This window comes from Chiloscyllium plagiosum, unplaced genomic scaffold (assembly GCF_037043375.1).
Source record: "Chiloscyllium plagiosum isolate Xiang-an unplaced genomic scaffold, Cpla_swu_hap1 HiC_scaffold_3, whole genome shotgun sequence".
Lineage (NCBI taxonomy): Eukaryota > Metazoa > Chordata > Chondrichthyes > Orectolobiformes > Hemiscylliidae > Chiloscyllium > Chiloscyllium plagiosum.
The window spans coordinates 140,572,578-140,593,876 of NW_028270141.1; the positions used below are offsets into that span (position 1 = coordinate 140,572,578).

Consider the following 21,299-nt stretch of genomic DNA (forward strand, 5'->3'; position numbering starts at 1 on the left):
GCAACTTCCAGCTCCCTAATCTGCCATGCCATCCTTCCCCGGACGGAAACCTTGTGGTTTGCAATTGGGAGAATCCTTGGCTCTCTGTGTACATGGAGATGACAGAGTGGACGGGAACCTCCCAGCCGTATTCCCACCAAATTACTGACAATCGCCATGTCTCTCACCACAGGTATTGAGGTGGTTGGGGAGTGTTCATATTCTGATGCACAATATCAGGCAAATTGTCAAGACAACTTGGATGGACCAGAGGGCCTTCTGCTGTTCATCATTATGCCCCTGAAGGTCCCAATTTGAAGCTACCTTCATGAGAGGTGCCAGTGTAGGCATTGGAAGCTCTCCCTGACCAACAGCAAACTTTAAAAATGTCTTTCTCAGGATCTGGGCATCGGTGACTAGGTCAACATTTATCACCCATCCCTGGAGAAAGTGGTGGTGGGCTGCCTTCTTTCATTGTTGAGTTAAGTTACCCCCCCCCCACAATGTTAGAAAGGGAATGCCAGAATAGTGACCCACCAACATTGAAGAAATGGCAATACGTCTCCAAATCAGGATGGTGAGTGGCTTGGTGGGGAACTTGTAGCTGGGGGTGTTCCCATAAATCTGCTGCCCTTGTCCTTCTGGACAGTAGGGGTAATGGGTTTAGAAGGTGCTGGCTTGAGTTTACTCTAATTGTTTGATGGCAGAACCAACAGTTTCATTGCTTGTTGATCTGCAGGACGTAGGATACCTGAATGTGATAGCTCAGTTAGATCAATATTTTAAGCTCAAGCAAATACCAGCCATGTTTGTACAACATGGCCTCACAATTTAACTCTTTAGGCCCTAGAATCACGCTGCTGAATCTGGGCGATATTCCTGATGAGGCCTTATTTTCCCATTGAAGGCTTATCTCTTTTCTGTCCATATGACGTACTGGTAGAGAAGGAGGAGGCCATTTGGTCACCTGTCAATGTCACATGCATCAGAACAGGCAGGCTAACTGACCCCCCCCCCCCCCACCCCCCCACTCCCACTCCCCCCACGCCTGTTGTGAAGTAGAGCTGAGTCTTTCAACTCCATTTAGGTCTTTGAGCCCGCACTTCAAATCAAGTTGGACTTCTAAACTTATCATTTCGACATTGGGTATGAATGGGTTGGCATCACCAGAGTTTCATCATGTGACCCACCACACAATGCTTTAACAGCATGTCACATTAGCTTAATCATGGTCCATAAATCAGTTTTACTGCTCGATCTAAAATGAGGATCTGAAACCGCTGTAACTCTGACTTGATTACTGCATGTGTTTTGCTATTAATCAGTAAAGATACAGGCATGCAGACATATCCTGGCTGAAAAACCCCTCTTAAAACAACTGCTTGAATAAAATAAATGGCTGTTTCCTATCACACTGGTCTCAAAACTAACCAAGTCATTACTTATTATGAACTTAGCACTCAGTTGCTTTTGTGACCTTTGTCATTTCGCTTCTTTTAAGCATTTTACATTCCCGTAAATTGAACCTTTTCTTCCTGCGGTTTTGGCGAAGGTACTTGGAATGGAACCACGAAAGTTGCAGTGAAGACTCTGAAACCGGGCACCATGTCTCCTGAGTCCTTCCTAGAGGAAGCACAGATCATGAAGAAATTGAGACATGACAAGCTGGTTCAGCTTTACGCTGTGGTCTCCGAAGAGCCTATCTACATCGTCACTGAGTACATGAGTAAAGGTAAAATCGTTTTCTGCTGGAGTTAACACTCCTCATTCAGAGAAGCAAGATATCAGCCCATTTAGAATTGAGTTTCCATTCCTTCTCAGTGGTGCCTGGGGCCTTGACTCAAGTTGGGGTAAATTAGAAATGTACACAAAAACATTGACCAAAAGAAATATCTGCAATATTTTTGTATCACAGAGCTATAGAGTCATACAGCATGGAAACAGATCCTTTGGTCCAACCTGTCCACGCCTGCCTGCACTTAGCCCTTATCCCTCCCAACATTTCTTATACATGTACTCACCTAAATATCTTTTAAAGGTTATAACTATACCTGTATCCACCACTTCCTCTGGAAATTCATTCCAAACACAAACCACTCCTTGTGTAAAACAATTTGGACTCTTATGTCTTTTTAAAATTTTTCTCCTTTCACCTTAAAAATATGCCCTCAGCTTTGAAATCCCCTCCCCTAGGGAAAACACACTTCCCATTCACCTTATCATGATTTTATAGACCTCTATTCAGTCACCTCTCAATCTCCTATGCTCCAATGAAAAACGCCACCAACCTATCCAGCCTCTCCTCATAGCTCAAACCCTCCATTCCTGGCAACATCCTGGTAAATCTCTTCTGAGTCCTCTCCAGCTTAATAATAATAATCTTCTTTATATGAGGGCGACCAGAACTGGACACAGTATTCCAGAAGAGGCCTCACCAATGTGCTGTACGACCTCAACATAACGTCCCAACTCCTATACTCAAAGGCCTGAGCAATGAAGGCAAACATACTAAACACCTTCTGAACCACCTATCTATATGTGACACAAACGTCAAAGAATTATGGACCTCAATGCCTACGTCTCTCTGTTCTACAACACTAACTGAAGCCTTACTTTAAATTGTATAAGTCCTGCCATTTGTTTTACCAAAGTGCAATGTATTTATCCAAATTAAACTCCACCTGCCACTCTTCAGCCCATTTACCCGAATGATCAAGATCTCTTTGCAATCTCAACTTTCTTCACTGTCCACTATACCACCAAGTTTAGTGTTATCTGCAAACTTACTAACCATGCTTTTATATTCTCATCTAAATCATTTATATAAATGACAAACAAAAATGGACCCAGCACTGATCCCTGTGAAAAACTGATTATTGTTAGAACATAGAACATAGAAATGTACAGCACTGAACAGGCCCTTTGGCCCACGATGTTGTGCCAAGTTAAATCCTAATGTAAAATATAATAACTTAACCTACGCACCCCTCGACTCACTGCTATCCATGTGCATGTCCAGCAGTCGCTTAAATGTCCCTAGTGACTCTGCTTCCACCACCACCACTGGCAACGCATTCCATGCATTCACAACTCTCTGCATAAAGAACCTACCTCTGACGTCTCCTCTATACCTTTCTCCTATTATCTTAAAACTATGACCCATCATACCAGTCAGTCCTGCCCTGGGGAAAAGTCTCTGGCTATTGACTTTATCGATTCCTCTCATTATCTTGTATACCTCGGTCAGGTCTCCTCTCTTCCTCCTTCTATCCAGAGAGGAAAGTCCAAGCTTATTCAACCTTTCTTCATAAGGCAAGCCCTCCAGTCCAGGCAGCATCCTGGTAAACCTTCTTTGCACCCTCTCCAAAGACTCTGTATCTTTCCTACAGTAAGTAGCCAGAACTGGACACAATATTCCAAGTATGATCTCACCAGGGACTTGTAGAGCTATAGCAAAACCTTGCAGCTCTTAAACTCGATCCCCCTGTTAGTGAAAGCCAAAACATCCTAACCACTTGGGTGGCAACTTTGAGGGATCTATGTACTTGCACACCCAGATCCCTCTATTCCTCCACACTGCCAAGAATCCTGTCATTAATCCTCTATTCAGCATTCGAGTTCAACCTCCAAAATGCATCACTTCCCATTCATCCAGGTTGAACTCCATCTGCCATTTCTCAGCCCAGCTCTGCATCCTGTCTATGTCGCGCTGCAGACTGTAGTAGCCCTCTATGCTATCGATGACACCTCCAACCTTTGTGTCACCTGCAAATTTACTAACCCGCCCCTCAACCTCCTCATCCAAGTCATTTATAAAAACTACAAAGAGCAGAGGCCCAAGAACAGAGCCCTGCGGGACCCCACTCAAAACTAACCTCCAGGCAGAATACTTGCCATCTACAACCACTCTCTGCCTTCTGTCAGCCAACCAATTCTGACTCCAGATAGCCAAATCTCCCTGCATCCCATACTTCCTGACTATATGAATGAGCCTAACATGGGGAACCCTATCAAATGCCTTGCTGAAGTCCAGATACACCACATCCACTGCTCGACCATCATCAACGACCTGTCTTGTCACCTCCTCAAAGAACTCAATAAGATTTGTGAGGTATGACGTGCCCCTCACAAAGTCATGCTGACTGCCTTTAATCACACTATGCTTTGCCAAATAGTCATAAATCCTATCCCTCAGAATTCTTTTCAAAAACTTTGCTGACCACAGACATAAGACTGACTGGTCTGTAGTTGCCAGGGATTTCCCTATTACCCTTCTTGAAAACAGGAACAACATTCACCTCCTTCCAATCCTCTGGTATGACTCCCGTGGAGAGTGAGGAGGTAACGATCCTCACCAGCAGCTTAGCAACCTCCTTTCTCACTTCCCGGAGCAGCCTAGGATAAATCTGGTCTGGCCCTGGGGACTTATCAATCGTAATGTTTTCCAAAATTTCCAACACATCAACTTCATGAATCTTGATCTGGTCAGAATGTATCCCAGCTCTTCTGAGGTTTCATTTACAAGTTCCCTTTCCTTGGTGAAAACTGACTCAAAGAACTCATTTAGGGCTTCCCCTATCTGCTCAGACTCCATGCACAAGTTCCCTCCGCTATCTCTGATCGGCCCTACCCTCTCCCTGGTCATTCTCTTATTCCTCACGTATGACTAAAATGCCTTTGGGTTCTTCCTAATCCTTCCTGCCAAGCCTTTTTTCGTGCCCCCTCCTGGCTCTCCTCAGTCCACTTCTGAGCTCCTTACTAGCAAGCCTCTAAAACTGTGCTAGATCCTTGCCTCCCCCACACTACATAAGCTGCCTTCTTCCTTTTGACGAGAAGTTCCTCTGTTCTCGTCATCCAACGTTCCTTAATCTTACCCCTTCTTACCTGTCTCAGAGGAACAAATTTGTGCATCACTCACAACAACTGCTCCTTAAACAGTCTCCACATGTCTGCTGTCCCCTTACTGTGGAACAATTGCTCCCAGTCTGTCCTTCCCAACTCCTGTCTGATAGCGCCATAATTTCCTTTTCCCCCATTAAATATCTTCCCTCGGTAACTGCTCCTTTCACTCTCCAAGGCGATGCTAAATGTGAGGCAGTGCTCTCCCACCGTGAGATCTGACACCTGTTATCGTTATTATTCAGTGTGTGTGTTGAGTATCAAGAAATGTTACATAACTCTATAATGTTCATTCTTATTTTACATGAAACATTGCAAAAAGCCAATTTATCCCCTACATTTCTGAAGCACACATTTGACAAGCCAGTGAAGTGGCCTCTTGTTTTCTCAGTTTCCAGACAGCAATTCCAGCTCAGTTTATCAGAATTAAAATGGAAAAATGCCTGGAGCGGTTAGTAATTCTGACATGAGGCATCTTTTAACCAACGCAGATTGTGGTTTTTGTTTAAAATCAAATTTTGAGGCAAATACATCAGTGGAGAAACAACCAGTTTGAGCCCACAGAGCCGCTGCGAGAAAGGAGTGTCTTATATGGTCGGGTTCTAAACTGAAGGTGGTCCCTTCAAACCCAGTCCCAATACACCAGTGTGTTGCAGTCAATATTGCAGTCAGAATGATGTCGCGGTTCACTGAATGCAAGTGTAACATTTCATTTCGTCTTAGCTAGTCCTCTTTCTGTTTCAGTTGTGTGTGACTCTGTCAGGGAGAAAATTTGCTTAAGAAAGGAACAAAAGGTAGACAGGCAAGAGGCTGGAAGAACACGGCAAGGCAGGCAGCGTCAGGAGGCTGAGGGAAACACAGCAAGGCAGGCAGCATCAGGAGGCTGGGGGAACACAGCAAGGCAGGCAGCATCAGGAGGCTGGGGGAAACACAGCAAGGCAGGCAGCATCAGGAGGCTGGGGGAAACACAGCAAGGCAGGCAGCATCAGGGGGCTGGGGGAAACACAGCAAGGCAGGCAGCGTCAGGGGGCTGGGGGAACACAGCAAGGCAGGCAGCGTCAGGGGGCTGGGGGAACACAGCAAGGCAGGCAGCATCAGGAGGCTGGGGGAACACAGCAAGGCAGACAGCATCAGGGGGCTGGGGGAACACAGCAAGGCAGGCAGCATCAGGGGGCTGGGGGAACACAGCAAGGCAGGCAGCATCAGGGGGCTGGGGGAACACAGCAAGGCAGGCAGCATCAGGGGGCTGGGGGAACACAGCAAGGCAGGCAGCATCAGGAGGCTGGGGGAACGCAGCAAGCCAGGCAGCGTCAGGAGGCTGGGGGAACACAGCAAGGCAGGCAGCATCAGGAGGCTGGGGGAACACAGCAAGGCAGGCAGCATCAGGAGGCTGGGGGAACACAGCAAGGCAGGCAGCGTCAGGAGGCTGGGGGAACACAGCAAGGCAGGCAGCATCAGGAGGCTGGGGGAACACAGCAAGCCAGGCAGCGTCAGGAGGCTGGGGGAACACAGCAAGGCAGGCAGCGTCAGGAGGCTGGGGGAACACAGCAAGGCAGGCAGCGTCAGGAGGCTGGGGGAACACAGCAAGGCAGGCAGCGTCAGGAGGCTGGGGGAACACAGCAAGGCAGGCAGCGTCAGGGGGCTGTGGAACACAGCAAGGCAGGCAGCATTAGGGGGCTGGGGGAACACAGCAAGGCAGGCAGCGTCAGGAGGCTGGGGGAACACAGCAAGCCAGGCAGCATCAGGAGGCTGGAGGAACACAGCAAGGCAGGCAGCATCAGGAGGCTGGGGGAACACAGCAAGGCAGACAGCATCAGGGGGCTGGGGGAACACAGCAAGGCAGACAGCATCAGGGGGCTGGGGGAACACAGCAAGGCAGGCAGCATCAGGGGGCTGGGGGAACACAGCAAGGCAGGCAGCATCAGGAGGCTGGGGGAACACAGCAAGGCAGACAGCATCAGGGGGCTGGGGGAACACAGCAAGGCAGGCAGCATCAGGAGGCTGGGGGAACACAGCAAGGCAGGCAGCATCAGGGGGCTGGGGGAACACAGCAAGGCAGACAGCATCAGGGGGCTGGGGGAACACAGCAAGGCAGGCAGCATCAGGAGGCTGGGGGAACACAGCAAGGCAGACAGCATCAGGGGGCTGGGGGAACACAGCAAGGCAGGCAGCATCAGGAGGCTGGGGGAACACAGCAAGGCAGGCAGCGTCAGGGGGCTGGGGGAACACAGCAAGGCAGGCAGCATCAGGAGGCTGGGGGAACACAGCAAGGCAGGCAGCATCAGGGGGCTGGGGGAACACAGCAAGGCAGACAGCATCAGGAGGCTGGGGGAACACAGCAAGGCAGGCAGCATCAGGGGGCTGGGGGAACACAGCAAGGCAGGCAGCATCAGGGGGCTGGGGGAACACAGCAAGGCAGGCAGCATCAGGGGGCTGGGGGAACACAGCAAGGCAGGCAGCATCAGGAGGCTGTGGTCTCTTGCAGTTCCCTAATGCTTATTGGAGGGCTCCTTGTGCACCTGTCTTGTATCGGAGAAAGTTAAAAATCACACAATACTAGGTTAGAGTCCAACAGGTTTATTTAGAAGCACTAGCTTTCGGAGTGCTGCTCCTTCATCAGGTGATTGTGATCTCTTCTCCAAAGAAGCAAAATGATTCCCTTCTCAGAAAGAAAACACATTGGGAAGGCAGGAGACCGAAGGATTTTTTTTTGAGGTGTATTAACCCAGTCTTGTGCTGTTCTTGGTGGGTGTGAATCTGCAATAAAGCAGGGCTGACCATTTGGCAATCACACTCGGAAATAACCTCAGAGTGCCTGTCTCAGTGATAGGGGGGGCTCGGATTCAAGCACACTCGGTCGGATTTTGCATGTGTTGATAGCTGAGTTGTGTAACGGCTACATTATCACTTGAGACCAACTCGCCTTTCACAGCTGGTTGTCGTTCTTGGTTTGTTCTGGGATTCGAGGGTTAGATTTGTGAGAAAGGAAGTGAAATGGCACCGTTTCCCCTTTGGACTCCTCCCTGGACCCAATGCCAAGTGACCTGGCCAAATTTGACAACTGACTAATAAATGACCCACTGGAGATAGGGCGTGAGAAGTGAATTATGTAGATTACATCAAAATTACAGCACAGAATGAGATCATTCAGTCCAACCTGTCTATACAAGCCTCCTGCCCAGATTGTGCTTAATTAATGAGAGGATGATGAATGTAACTCCTGATGATACAGGACACAAGGGGTCGAGCTCTTGGAATGCTTCAGCAGTTCACAGTGCCGAGTTTGTGTAAAGTATTAGCTTATCCTGGAATACAATCTGTAATTCCCGCCCTGGCTTTGACTGAATTTGCAGAGGAGGGCAGTGTAGAAGAGCAAAGACATAGAAGAGAAAAGACTCAGAAGGGACCTTATTAATGTCAGAGAGAGCCTACAAACAGTGGGGAGATGGTAGGAGGTGGTCAGTGAACGAGAGGACACAGGGAGGTGACAATTTTGGTTCAGATCAGAGAAATGTGAAGTACACATTTTGGTGACAGAAAGAGAGCCCTTCATGGCAACACGGAGCTGGGACTCTGGTAGGTCGAGAGTGAAGATATATGTGTTTCAATGATAAGGATGGACCAAAGAACATTAAAAAGAGAAATGTAGTTCTGTAACAAAGGACAGAAGTTGCTGGAAAAGCGCAGCCGGTCTGGTGACCCTTCCTCAGAACCAGACCTGAAATGTCAACTTTACTTTCTCTTCACAGATGCTGCCAGACCTGCTGAGCTTTTCCAGCAACTTCCGTTTTTGTTTCTGATTTACAGCATCCTCAATGTTTTCGATTTTTAAGTGTAATTCTGGGTTTGGCTGCAGTACACAAAGTCAGAAAATGACATTGAATTTGGAGTTTGTCTCAGAAACTGCTAAGGCCACGGTTGGAGTAGCTGTGTTATTCTCCACACCTCATTAGAGGAGGGGGTGGCTTAGTGGCATTATCAATGGGCTGTCAATCAAGTGACCAGGATAATGTTCTGGGAACCTGGGTTCAAATCCTGCCATGGCAGATGGTGGAATTTGAATACAATTTTAAAACAAAATCTGGAATTAAGAGTCTAATAATGACCATGATTCCATTGTCGATTGTCAGGGGGGAAACCCATCTGGTTCATTAAAGTCCTTCAGGGAAGGAAACTGCTATCTTCACCTGGTCTGGACTACACCTGACTCCAGACCCACAACAATGTGGTTCACCCTGAACAGCCCTCTGGAATGGGCAGTAAATGCTGGCCGAGCCAGTGATGCCCTCATCCCATTAAGCAAATAACAGAACCTGCAAAGACATCATGAAGGAAGGTTAGACAGCTTCAGTCATTTACACTGAAAAAGGGAAAGTGAGCGGTTGTCCAAACAAGATTTGAATGAATAGAGCGAGATAAAGAAAAAGTTCATTCTGACTTGTTGCACTATCACTAGAGGAATGACGGGAGGAATCTGAAGAAGTATTTTCACTGAAGATACAAGAGCATTGAATCCTTCTCCATAAGTAGCTGTTAATGTGGAAGTTATGGCCCATACTTTCTGATAACAGTCACTGTGTGTGTGAATGTAAACTGGAATTGTACAGCAGGATTATTGCAGAGATCCCAACCTGTGTGACAGTGTCGATTAACCAAAGAAGTTTAACTTTCGATGGGCACTTACCTGCCGTCTGGAACCCTCCTCAAGAGTCTCTAACTCTGAGGTAGAGGCAGGGACTAAGGAAAGTTTTAATTCAATGACCCGAACAGTTCCCCAGGAAAAGGTAAAGAAATTAAATCCTGCTCTAACTCTCTGTCAAACTCTTTGACTGCCCACCCTCTCCCCAAAACCCCTGACTGACCAACCCCCTGCCCAAGTCAAACTCCCCCCGCCCCCCTCACCCACTGTCAACACCCTCTCCCCAAAACCCCTCACCGACCCACCCCCCTGCCCGAGTCACAATCCCTTCTCCCACACCCTCACCCACTGCCGACACCCATCCCCAAAACCCCTGACTGACCCACCCCCTGCCCGAGTCATACTCCCCTCTCCCACACCCTCACCCACTGCCGACACCCATCCCCAAAACCCCTGACTGACCCACCCCCTGCCCGAGTCACACTCCCCTCTCCCACACCCTCACCCACTGTCAACACCCTCTCCGCAAAACCCCTGACTGACCCCACCCGCTGCCCAAGTCACATTCCCCTCTCCCGCACCCTCACCCACTGCCGACACCCTCTCCCCAAAACCCCTGACTGATCCACCCCCTGCCCGAGTCATACGCCCATCTCCCACACCCTCACCCACTGTCAGCACCCTCTCCCCAAAACCCCTGACTGACCCACCCCCGGCCCGAGTCACACTCCCCTCTCCCACACCCTCACCCACTGCCAACACCCGTCCCCAAAACCCCTGACTGACCCACTCCCTGCCCGAGTCATACTCCCCTCTCCCACACCCTCACCCACTGCCAACACCCGTCCCCAAAACCCCTGACTGACCCCACTCCCTGCCCGAGTCACACTCCCCTCTCCCACACCCTCACCCACTGCCAACACCCGTCCCCAAAACCCCTGACTGACCCACCCCATGCCCAAGTCACACTCCCTTCTCCCACACCCTCACCCACTGCCGACACCTGTCCTCAAAACCCCTGACTGACCCACCCCCTGCCCGAGTCACACTCCCCTCTCCCACACCCTCACCCACTGTCAACACCCGTCCCCAAAACCCCTGACTGACCCCACCCCCAGCCCCATTCACACTCCCCTCTCCCACACCCTCACCCACTGTCAACACCCGTCCCCAAAACCCCTGACTGACCCCACCCCCAGCCCCATTCACACTCCCCTCTCCCACACCCTCAACCACTGCCAACACCCATCCCCAAAACCCCTGACTGACCCACCCTATGCCCAAGTCACACTCCCTTCTCCCACACCCTCACCCACTGCCGACACCTGTCCTCAAAACCCCTGACTGACCCCAACCCCTGCCCGAGTCACACTCCCCTCTCCCACACCCTCACCCACTGCCGACACCTGTCCTCAAAACCCCTGACTGACCCCACCCCCAGCCCCATTCACACTCCCCTCTCCCACACCCTCAACCACTGCCAACACCCATCCCCAAAACCCCTGACTGACCCACCCCCTGCCCAAGTCACACTCCCTTCTCCCACACCCTCACCCACTGCCGACACCCATCCCCAAAACCCCTGACTGACCCACCCCCTGCCCGAGTCACACTCCCCTCTCCCACACCCTCACCCACTGTCAACACCCTCTCCCCAAAACCCCTGACTGACCCCAACCCCTGCCCGAGTCACACTCCCCTCTCCCACACCCTCACCCACTGTCAACACCCTCTCCTCAAAACCCCTGACTGATCCACCCCCTGCCCGAGTCGCACTCCACTGCCCCACACCTCACCCACTGCCGCCATCCGTCCCCAAAACCCCTGACTTGACCCCACCCCCTGCCCGAGTCATACTCCCCTCTCCCACACCCTCACCCACTGCCGACACCCGTCCCCAAAACCCCTGACTGACCCCAACCCCTGCCCGAGTCACACTCCTCTCTCCCACACCCTCACCCACTGCCGACACCCATCCCCAAAACCCCTGACTGACCCACCCCCTGCCCGAGTCACACTCCCCTCTCCCACACCCTCACCCACTGTCAACACCCTCTCCACAAAACTCTGACTGTCCCACCCCATGCCCAGGTCACACTCCCCTCTCCCACACCCTCACCCACTGCCGACACCCTCTCCCCAAAACCCCTGACTGACCCATCCCCTGCCCGAGTTACACTCCCCCCCCCCCCCCGCACCTTCACCAACCTGCCATGTTAACCATCCGTCGCCATGCCAACCTGATTGTCTGGCAATAAATTAATCCATCCAGCTGTCATTCTGCCCAACACCATCCTACCCAGGTGCCTGTCTATTCAGATGCCATGCTAACCACTTGCTTCACCCTCTGGTCCACTTCCTCATATACCTGTTCACCTGCATTCACTCGCTCGGAGTCATTGAAAAACAGTGAGCATTACAGCAGAAAGATTAATTACACTAGAATTGTTAAATAACATTGCCCTTGTAAGAAATAACATGGTCACAGAGTCATACAACACAGAAACAGACCCTTCAGCCCAACTCATCCATGCCAAACAGGATTCTTAAACTAAATTAGTCCCATTTGTCCGAGTTTGCTCGTATCCCTCTGAACAAATCCTTCCCACCTACCTTTCCAAATGTCTTTTTTGAGTCTTTTGAAGAGGTGACAAAGATGATGGATGAAAGCAGAGTGGTAGATGTTGTCCATATGGGCTTCAGCAAAGCATTCGACAAAATTCCACATGGTAGACTGGTTAATAAGATTAGATTACATGGGATCCAGAGGGAGCCATTCAACTGGATAGAGAACCGGCTCAAAGGAGACCGAGGGTGGTGGGAGAGGTATGCTTTACCGACTGGAGGCCTGTGAGCAGCGGTGTGCTGTAAGGACCAGTGCTGGGTCCACTGCTTTTTGTCATTATATCAATGTTTGGATTTGAATAAAAGAGATATCATTAGGAAGTTTGCAGATGACACTGAAATGCTGGTGTAGTGGACAGTGAAGAAGATTATCTCAGAGTCCAACAGGATCTTGATCCGATGGGCCAAGGAGTGGCAGATGGAGTTTAATTTAGATAAATGTGAGGCGTTGCATTTTGGAAAGGCAAATCAGGGCAGGACAGCATGGTGAAGAACACATTTGACACACTTGTTTTTATTTATCAGAGCATTGAGTTTAGGAGTTGGGAGGTCATGTCACAGCTGTACAGAACATTGGTGAGGCCATTTTTACGATACTGTGTACAATTCTGGTCTCCCTGTTATAGAAAAGATGCTGTTAAATTTGAGAAGGTGCAGAAAAGATTTTTGAGGATGTTGCCGGGACTGGAGAGTTTGTATTATAGGGAGAGGCTAAAAAGCCTGGGGCTTCTTTCCCTGGAGCGTCGGAAGCTGAGGGATGGTCTTCTAGAGGTTTATAAAATCAGGAGGGTATGGATAGGATCAATAGCCAAGACCTTTTTCCGAGGGTTGGGGAGTCCAAAACTAGAGGGCATCAGTTTAAGGTGAGAGGGAAAAGACTTAAAAAGTATCTGAGGGGTAACTTTCTCATGCAGAGGATGCTGCATATCTGGAACTAACTGCCAGAGGAAGTGGTGGAGGCTGGTACAATTACAACATTTAAAAGGCATCAGGATGCGTACATGAACAGGAAGGGTTTAGAGTGATATGGACCAATGTTGACAAATGGGACTAAGTCAGATTGGGATGTCTGGTTGGCATGGACAAGTTGGACTGAAGGGTCTATTCTAATTTTGTATGACTGTATGACTCTAAATGTTATCATTGTCCCAGCCTTACCACGTCCTCTGGCAGCTCGTTCCACATACGCACCACCCTCTGCATCAAATGGCTACCCCTCAGGTCCCTTTTAAATCTTTCCGCTTTCACCTTAAACCAGTGCCCTCCAGCTTGGATTCCTCTGCCCTGGTGAAAAGACCTTGGCTGTTCACCCTCTTCCGTGTGCCCTCACAATTTTCCTAAGCCATGGTGTTTAAATGAAACAGAAAGCATAATAATGCTACATCATCCATGGAAAGTGCTGTGGACATTTCATGAAGCTTAGCTTGCTGTTTAACTCCCTTTGCTGTCTAGTACTGTCAATGAAATGTGTTCCAAACTGCTGTGGAGTCATGTGATGGTGAGGGACAGTGCCTGGCGCCATTTCCCCTGCTCCCAGTCTAGACTTTCCTGGTTTGCGAGGAGCAGGCACCTTTGGAAGACTACCACAAAAACACAGGCCGGAACCTGGGTTGTTTATTTCCTCCAGTTGGCATCAGCTGTAACGGTCTGACGCCAATTGGGTACTTTTCTCTCTCCCCACACAGTTTCAGCTGAACCTGCTGCATTTCTCCAACACTTTCTGTTTTTATTGCTTACAAACTGACCTCAAGCATCATTTGAGTTGGGCTCTTTGGCTCAGGATTGTGGGGGCATAGGGGTTTGCAAGAGAAGGAAAATCGGACCAATGTCCAGAGTGATTTTGAGAAAGCATTGTTTCTGTGATTTTTAATGGTTTCAAGATCCACCGATATACTGATGTCTAATGAATTGTGAGAATCTCAAATTCATAACCTCGGCTGTGAATGGAGCTTCCTAGAGGCTAAGCAAACACATTACCTCATGCTCTACACAGAAGATGCCTAATATGTCAAACTGACTGACCGCCAACCTCCCCCCTCCCACCCCCAAACAACTGAGGAGATGAATAATGTTAAGAAATCCAAGTTGTACCTGCCTGTTGTTGCCAGAACACATTCCAGGGAGGAAGAGGAGGCAGCTTAGCCCTTCGGCAAGGGAAGATTCAGTTAATACACTTGGTTCTAGTTACATGCAATCCTGTGGCTTAGTGGAAACAGTATACCTGATAAAAACCAGGGAAATGTTCTGCTTTAATCCCCATAAAACAACACAATCTCATCACTTGGGTAGAATCAATGCCAGCTGTCGAAGTGAAATCCGCTGAATGGGTTGTAACACCTACTGTACTCACACCTGAACTAGGATCAGAAAGTGTAGAATCATAAGCAGCAGAATCTCTGAGCTGCACTATCTCATCGGGTGGAAAACTGAGCCCATCACTGGAACAGTACAGAGGAAAGGATCTAACACAATGCTGGCCGCCAGTAACATGGTATATTTCCCAGCATCATTACCAGCATTCTACAGAATAAAAGGAAAGTCTACTTCAGAAAGCCTAAATCTGTTGTGAAGGCTGTGAGGAAATATTTCCCACATTTTAAAACTAAGAGCTACAAGCAAATGGGCATAGTCCTTGCTGGTTAAATAATCCATTCCATTGTTCTCGAATTGGCAGTACTGTAGTGCTGCCAGAAGCAGTTTTATAAAGTCATGAGGAAACCTTGCAAATCTGTTCAAAGCAAGGGAGTCATCGATTAGTTATTGCTCATCTTTGACTGTTGAAGGGGAGGACACAATTTCTTGCTTTATTTTTCCATTGTCTTTCCACAAGACAGTCTGCAATGTCCACATCCTGTGAACGATTTTTCTTTGTAACAATTCTTCACCATGTTTCCTCGAGCAGCGGACCTGAATAGACACGTTCAGCCTCCTGTTCTGCATTATTGCTGGCTGCTCTTCTGTTGGATGGTGCCGCCCCCCCCCCAGCATCCACACCTTTGCCTACGCAGTTGTCTCTGAGGTCCAGGGAAGGTGATGCCACAGGGTAGTACCAGCCTGACCACTGGCGGGGGGTGTTAAGCACATCTCTGGCCTCCTTCATGAGTATTTTGAGGATTTTCTTCCAAAACATAACAAGGCACTCTGTCACCAAACATAGTCATCACAAGAGCGTTATCGCAATGGATGTGATACACATACAAAAGGCAAGAACAAAATCTCTATGGATTGGACAGTTGAAAATCCTTTTTCTAAAAATAAACTTTACCCTTGTCTAAAAACATGAAGTGATTACAGGCTGTCTCTTTTGACACTAAACAATGAACCCCTAGCAGCAATAAAGTCCAACGTTGTGCAGGTTAGGTGGACTGGCCTTGCTAAATTGGCCATACTGTCCAGGGATGTGCAGGCTGGGTGGGTTAGACACAGGAAATGCTGGGCTACAGGGATAGGGTTGGGGACATGAGACTGGGAGGGATGCTTTTCAGAGGGTCAGTATGGACTCGATGGGCTAAATGGCCTGCTTCCACACTTGAGGGATTCCACCATTCATCACCTTTCTTGCTTTGAGAGCACTGATGATGTGCAATATGTTGGTTATCTGTGAGGGATGTTAGGGCATTGGCCTGAGGCGATCAGCTCCCTGTGATAACGCCTGTACCATCAGCGGGAGGTGAGGAGGTGTCGGAGGGTCAGGAGGAGGTGAGGAGGTGTCAGAGGGTCAGGAGGAGGTGAGGAGGTGTCAGAGGGTCAGGAGGAGGTGAGGAGGTGTCAGAGGGTCAGGAGGAGGTGAGGAGGTGTCAAAGGGTCAGGAGGAGGTGTCAGAGGGTCAGGAGGAGGTGAAGAGGTGTCAGAGGGTCGGGAGGAGGTGTCAGAGGGTCAACGGGAGGTGAGAAGGTGTCACAGGGTCAGGAGGAGGTGAGGAGGTGTCAGAGGGTCAGGGAGAGATGAGTTGTTGCAGGGTCAGGAGGAGGTGAGGAGGGTCTGCAGGAGGTGAGGAGGTGTCGCAGGGTCAGCGGGAGGTGAGGTGTTGGAGGGTCAGCGGGAGGTGAGGAGGTGTCGCAGGGTCAGCAGGAGGTGAGGTGTAGGAGGGTCAGCGGGAGGCGAGGAGGTGTCGCAGGGTCAGCAGGAGGTGAGGAGTTGTCGGAGGATCAGCGGGAGGTGAGGAGATGTCGAAGGTTCAGGAGGAGGTGTTGGAGGGTCAGGAGGAGGTGAGGTGTCGGAGGGTCAGGAGGAGGTGTCGGAGGGTCAGGAGGAGGTGTCGGAGGGTCAGGAGGAGGTGTCGGGGGGTCAGGAGGAGGTGTCGGGGGGTCAGGAGGAGGTGTCAGAGAGTCAGGAGGAGGTGAGGAGGGTCAGGAGGAGGTGAGGAGGTGAGGACGAGGTGTCAGGGGGTCATGAGGAGGTGTCAGAGGGTCAGGAGGAGGTGAGGAGGGTCAGGAGGAGGTGAGGAGGTGTTGGAGGATCAGCAGGAGGTGAGGTGGTGTCGCAGGTTCAGGAGGAGGTGTCAGAGGGTCAGGAGGAGGTGAGGTGTTGGAGGGTCAGGCGGAGGTGAGGTGTCGGAGGGTCAGGAGGAAGTGTCGGAGGGTCAGGAGGAAGTGTCGGAGGGTCAGGAGGAGGTGAGGTGTCGGAGGGTCAGGAGGAAGTGTCGGAGGGTCAGGAGGAGGTGTCGGAGGGTCAGGAGGAGGTGAGGAGGGTTAGGAGGAGGTGTCAGAGGGTCAGGAGGAGGTGTCAGAGGGTCAGGAGGAGGTATTGGAGGGTCAGGAGGAGGTGTCAGAGGGTCAGGAGGAGGTGAGGAGGTGTCGGAGGGTTAGGAGGAAGTGTCAGAGGGTCAGGAGGAGGTGTCAGAGGGTCAGGAGGAGGTATTGGAGGGTCAGGAGGAGGTGAAGAGGTGTCGGAGGGTCAGCGGAAGGTGAGGTGGTGTGTCGGAGGGTCATCGGGAGATGAAGAGGTGTCGCAGGGTCAGGAGGAAGTATCGGAGGGTCAGCGGAGGTGAGGTGGTGTTGGAGGGTCAGGAGGAGGTGTCGGGGGGTCAGGAGGAGGTGTCGGGGGGTCAGGAGGAGGTGTCGGGGGGTCAGGAGGAGGTGTCGGAGGGTCAGGAGGAGGTGTCGGAGGGTCAGGAGGAGGTGTCGGAGGGTCAGGAGGAGGTGTCGGGGGGTCAGGAGGAGGTGTCGGGGGGTCAGGAGGAGGTGTCGGAGGGTCAGGAGGAGGTGAGGAGGTGTTGGAGGGTCAGCGGGAGGTGAAGAGTTGTCGGAGGATCAGCGGGAGGTGAGGTGGTGTCGCAGGTTCAGGAGGAGGTGTTGGAGGGTCAGGAGGAGGTGTCAGAGGGTCTGGAGGAGGTGTCAGAGGGTTAGGAGGAGGTGTCAGAGGGTCAGGAGGAGGTGAGGAGGGTCAGGAGGAGGTGAGGAGGGTCAGGAGGAGGTATTGGAGGGTCAGGAGGAGGTGTCGGAGGGTCAGCGGGAGGTGAGGTGGTGTGTCGGAGGGTCATCGGGAGGTGAAGAGGTGTCGCAGGGTCAGAAGGAAGTATCGGAGGGTCAGCGGAGGTGAGGTGGTGTTGGAGGGTCAGCGGGAAGTGAGGAGGTGTCGGAGGGTCAGGAGGAGGTGTCGGAGGGTCAGGAGGAGATGTCGGAGGGTCAGGAGGAGGTGTCGGAGGGTTAGGAGGAGGTTTCGGAGGGTCAGGAGGAGTTGCCGGAGGGTCAGGAGGAGGTGAGGAGTTGTCGGAGGGTCAGCGGGAGGTGAGGAGGTGTCGCAGGGTCAGGAGGAGGTGCCGGAGGGTCAGGAGGAGGTGAGGGTCAGGAGGAGGTGTCGGAGGGTCAGGAGGAGGTGAGGAGGGTCAGGAGGAGGTCAGGAGGGTCAGGAGGAGGTGAGTTGGGTCAGGAGGAGGTGAGGAGGGTCAGGAGGAGGTAAGGAGGGTCAGGAGGAGGTGAGGAGGGTCAGGAGGAGGTGAGGAGGGTTAGCTGGCAGCCACACGATCACCTTGAGGAGCCGACCATGAGGAGAATCGACAGCACTGCTCAAGGTTTAGCAGCTGGGGACTGGCGCACCCCTGAGGGTGAAAATTCATAAAACATATTTGTGAACCCCAGTGAAAGGACACCCCAGAACCATAGAGATGTACAGCACGGGGCAACAGACCCTTCACTCCAACTTGGCCGTTCCAACCAGATCTCCTAAATTAATCCAATCCCATTTGCCAGCACTTAGCCCATATCCCTCTAAATCCTTCCTATTCATGTCCCCATCCAGATCCCTTTTAAATGCTTTAATTGTACCAGCGTTCACCACGTCCTCTGGCAGCTCATTCCATACACGCACCACCCTCTGCATGAAAACGTTGCCCCTTAGGTCTCTTTTATATCCTTTCCCTCTCACCCTAAACCTATGCCCTCTAATTCTGGACTCCCCAACCCCAGGAAAAAGACTTTGCCTATTTACCCTATCCATGCTCCTCATGATTTTATAAACCTCTTTAAGGTCACCCCTCAGCCTCCGACACTCCAGGGAAAACAGTCCCAGCCTGTTCAGCCTCTCCCTGTAGCTCCCTATAGTTGCGGGAGAAAGTGCAATTATATTCTCCCGCCTCACTCCCTTCAGAAAGAAACCGCAAACACTGTGTGGCAGACAGACGGGTGCTGAGGTAACAGCAGCCCAGCAAAATCAGCACAAAGATATGTGTTTGACAGAGTATTTCATCAGGGTCACAAAAAGTTGGAATCACTGCCCTATCATGTGTAAAACGAGTATGAGCAATACTGTTTTAAAAGCCTTCACATGATATACAGCATAATTGGGTTTCATCTGGTCCAGCAAAGCCCTTCCAGTTCAAACGAGCACTTTGCTAAAACTGCAGCACTCCGTAGATTTATCTGTTTGTCCTTGCGAGTGAAAGAGCAGCTCCCCCAAATCGTTTTGGATCTGCCTTTGCTTTACATTTCCGGTGGCTTTCTCCCACCTATCCTGTGGTGATCGGCTACAAATCCACAGTCTGGCTGATCCTCTGAGCCTCTGGGCCCTCCCGCTATTGGGACCCCAAGGATTGAGTTATCACCACAAAGGTGGGAAAGGGGAGTCACGTCTGCTTTGGACTCAGAAACCTGCCCCCATCCCCAAAGTGAAACTGATTTTGTCAGAATTCAAACGACATCAGGTTATAGTCCAACAGTTTTATTTGAAATCACAAGCTTTTGGAGCACTGCTCCTTTATCAGGTAGAGTGCCCACATTGCCAGTGATCTTCTCAGGAATATATTTGAGGGCATCACCTCAGTCTAGGTACAGGAATTACAACCTCAAGGTACTGATCCTTCAAAGTTGCCACCCATATTGATAGGGTTGTTAAGAAGGTGAATTGTGGGTTGGCTTTGGGGGATTAAGTTTAAGAGCCGCGAGGTTATGCTGCAGCTCTATGGACCTCTGGTTAGACCACACTTGGAATAGTGTGTTCAGTTCTGGTCGTCCCATTACAGGAAGGATGTGGAAGCTTTAGAGAGGGTGCAGAGGAGATTTACCAGGATGCTGCCTGGATTGGAGGGCAGGTCTTATGAAGTAAGGGTGAGGGAGCTAGGGCTTTTCTCATTGGAGCGAAGACGAAGGAGAGCTGGCTTGATAGAGGTGTACAAGGTGATGAAAGGCATAGAGTGGATCGCCAGGGACTCTTTCCCAGGGTGGACTATCATGAACGGGCATAATTTTAAGGTGATTGGAGGAAGGTTGAGGGGAGATGTCAGCGGTAGGTTCTTTACACAGCGAGTGGTGGGTGTGTGGAATGCTGTTGTTGTGCCACCATAGTCTTAGCAGACCAGAGGAGCTGCTCTGTCATTAGAGAGAAGCAACTGGTGGTGAGGGCCACCAGACCGCAGGCATGGGACGAGGTTGAGAAAGACAGTCCTTCATGGTAACCTCAGACCACTGATGGGCATTGAACCCACGCTGTTGGCATCACTCTGCTCTGTAACCCAACCATCCAGCCAACTGAACTAGACCGGTATGGAATGTACTGCTAGTAGTGGTAATAGAGTCAGATACATTAGGGACATTTAAGCAACTCCTGGATTGGCACATGGAATGATAGTATAATGAAGGGTATATAGGTTAGAATAGGATAAAAGGTTAGCACAACATCGATGGGCCAAAAGGCCTGTACTGTTCTATGTTCTATGCTGGTTGTCCTCCTAATCAGCTAGCATTGGTTGGATTGCCTCCAACTGCAGGAACAAGATAAGAACAGAACTCCATTTAGCCACTCAGTTCGGTCCTGGTTGACCATCGCTATCAATGACACTTTCCCACACCATCTCCAGTTTTTAATTTTAGTGCCTCTCCCTGAGATGTGGATTTTGCATTGCTTTCTCCAACCATTAAATGGGTGTTTAATGATACTTTTACCATCAAACGCATTATGTTCAAATACACAAGTGCTCCTGGAATTTAAGGCACTGATACGCCCAGAAAAGACCTTTGTAACTTACTGTTGGTAACACAGTATATACCTCCACACATTAAAACTGTCAACCTGTGATACCATGATACAGAAGGCTATGGGCCAAGTGCTGGAAATGGGTTTAGGATAGGGAGGTGGTTGTTTTTGATCAGCTATGGGTGCGATGGGCTGAAGGGCCTTTTTCTGTGCTGTAGACCTCTATAACTCTATAGCTCTAGTATTGATGCCCATCGAGGATAAGGTCAGGAGCTGAGTGGCCCTGGCAGAATCCAAACTGGGCGTCACTGAGCAGGTACTGCTTGATAGCACGATTGATGACACCTTCCATCACATTACTGATGATCAAGAGTAAAGTGATAGGGCGGTAATTGGCCAGATTGGATTTAGAACATAGAACATTACAGCGCAGTACTGGCCCTTCGGCCCTCGATGTTGCACCGTCCTGTCATACTAATCCGAAGCCCATCCCACCTACACTATTCCATGTATGTCCATATGCCTGTCCAATGACAACTTAAATGCACTTAAAGTTGGCGAATCTACTACCGTTGCAGGCAAAGCATTCCATACCCTTACTACTCTGAGTAAAGAAACTACCTCTGACATCTGTCCTATATCTATCATCCCTTAATTTAAAGTTATGTCCCCTCGCGTTTGCTGTCCCCATACTTATTATCTTGTATGTCTCTATTAAGTCACCTCTTAACCTTCTTCTCTCTAACGA

General features: G+C 50.3%; 1 protein-coding gene across 6 annotated transcripts in view; it reads left to right on the plus strand.

Moving 5' to 3' along the window:
* LOC122548458 (tyrosine-protein kinase Fyn) overlaps positions 1–21,299 on the plus strand; it is a 336,794-nt gene that overhangs the window by 290,558 nt on the left and 24,937 nt on the right. For all 6 annotated transcript variants that reach the window (XM_043687161.2, XM_087983880.1, XM_043687155.2 and 3 more), the window contains one exon: positions 1,532–1,711. In XM_043687161.2, the coding sequence (XP_043543096.1) occupies positions 1,532–1,711 (180 nt within the window). The remainder of the gene's footprint in view (positions 1–1,531; positions 1,712–21,299) is intronic.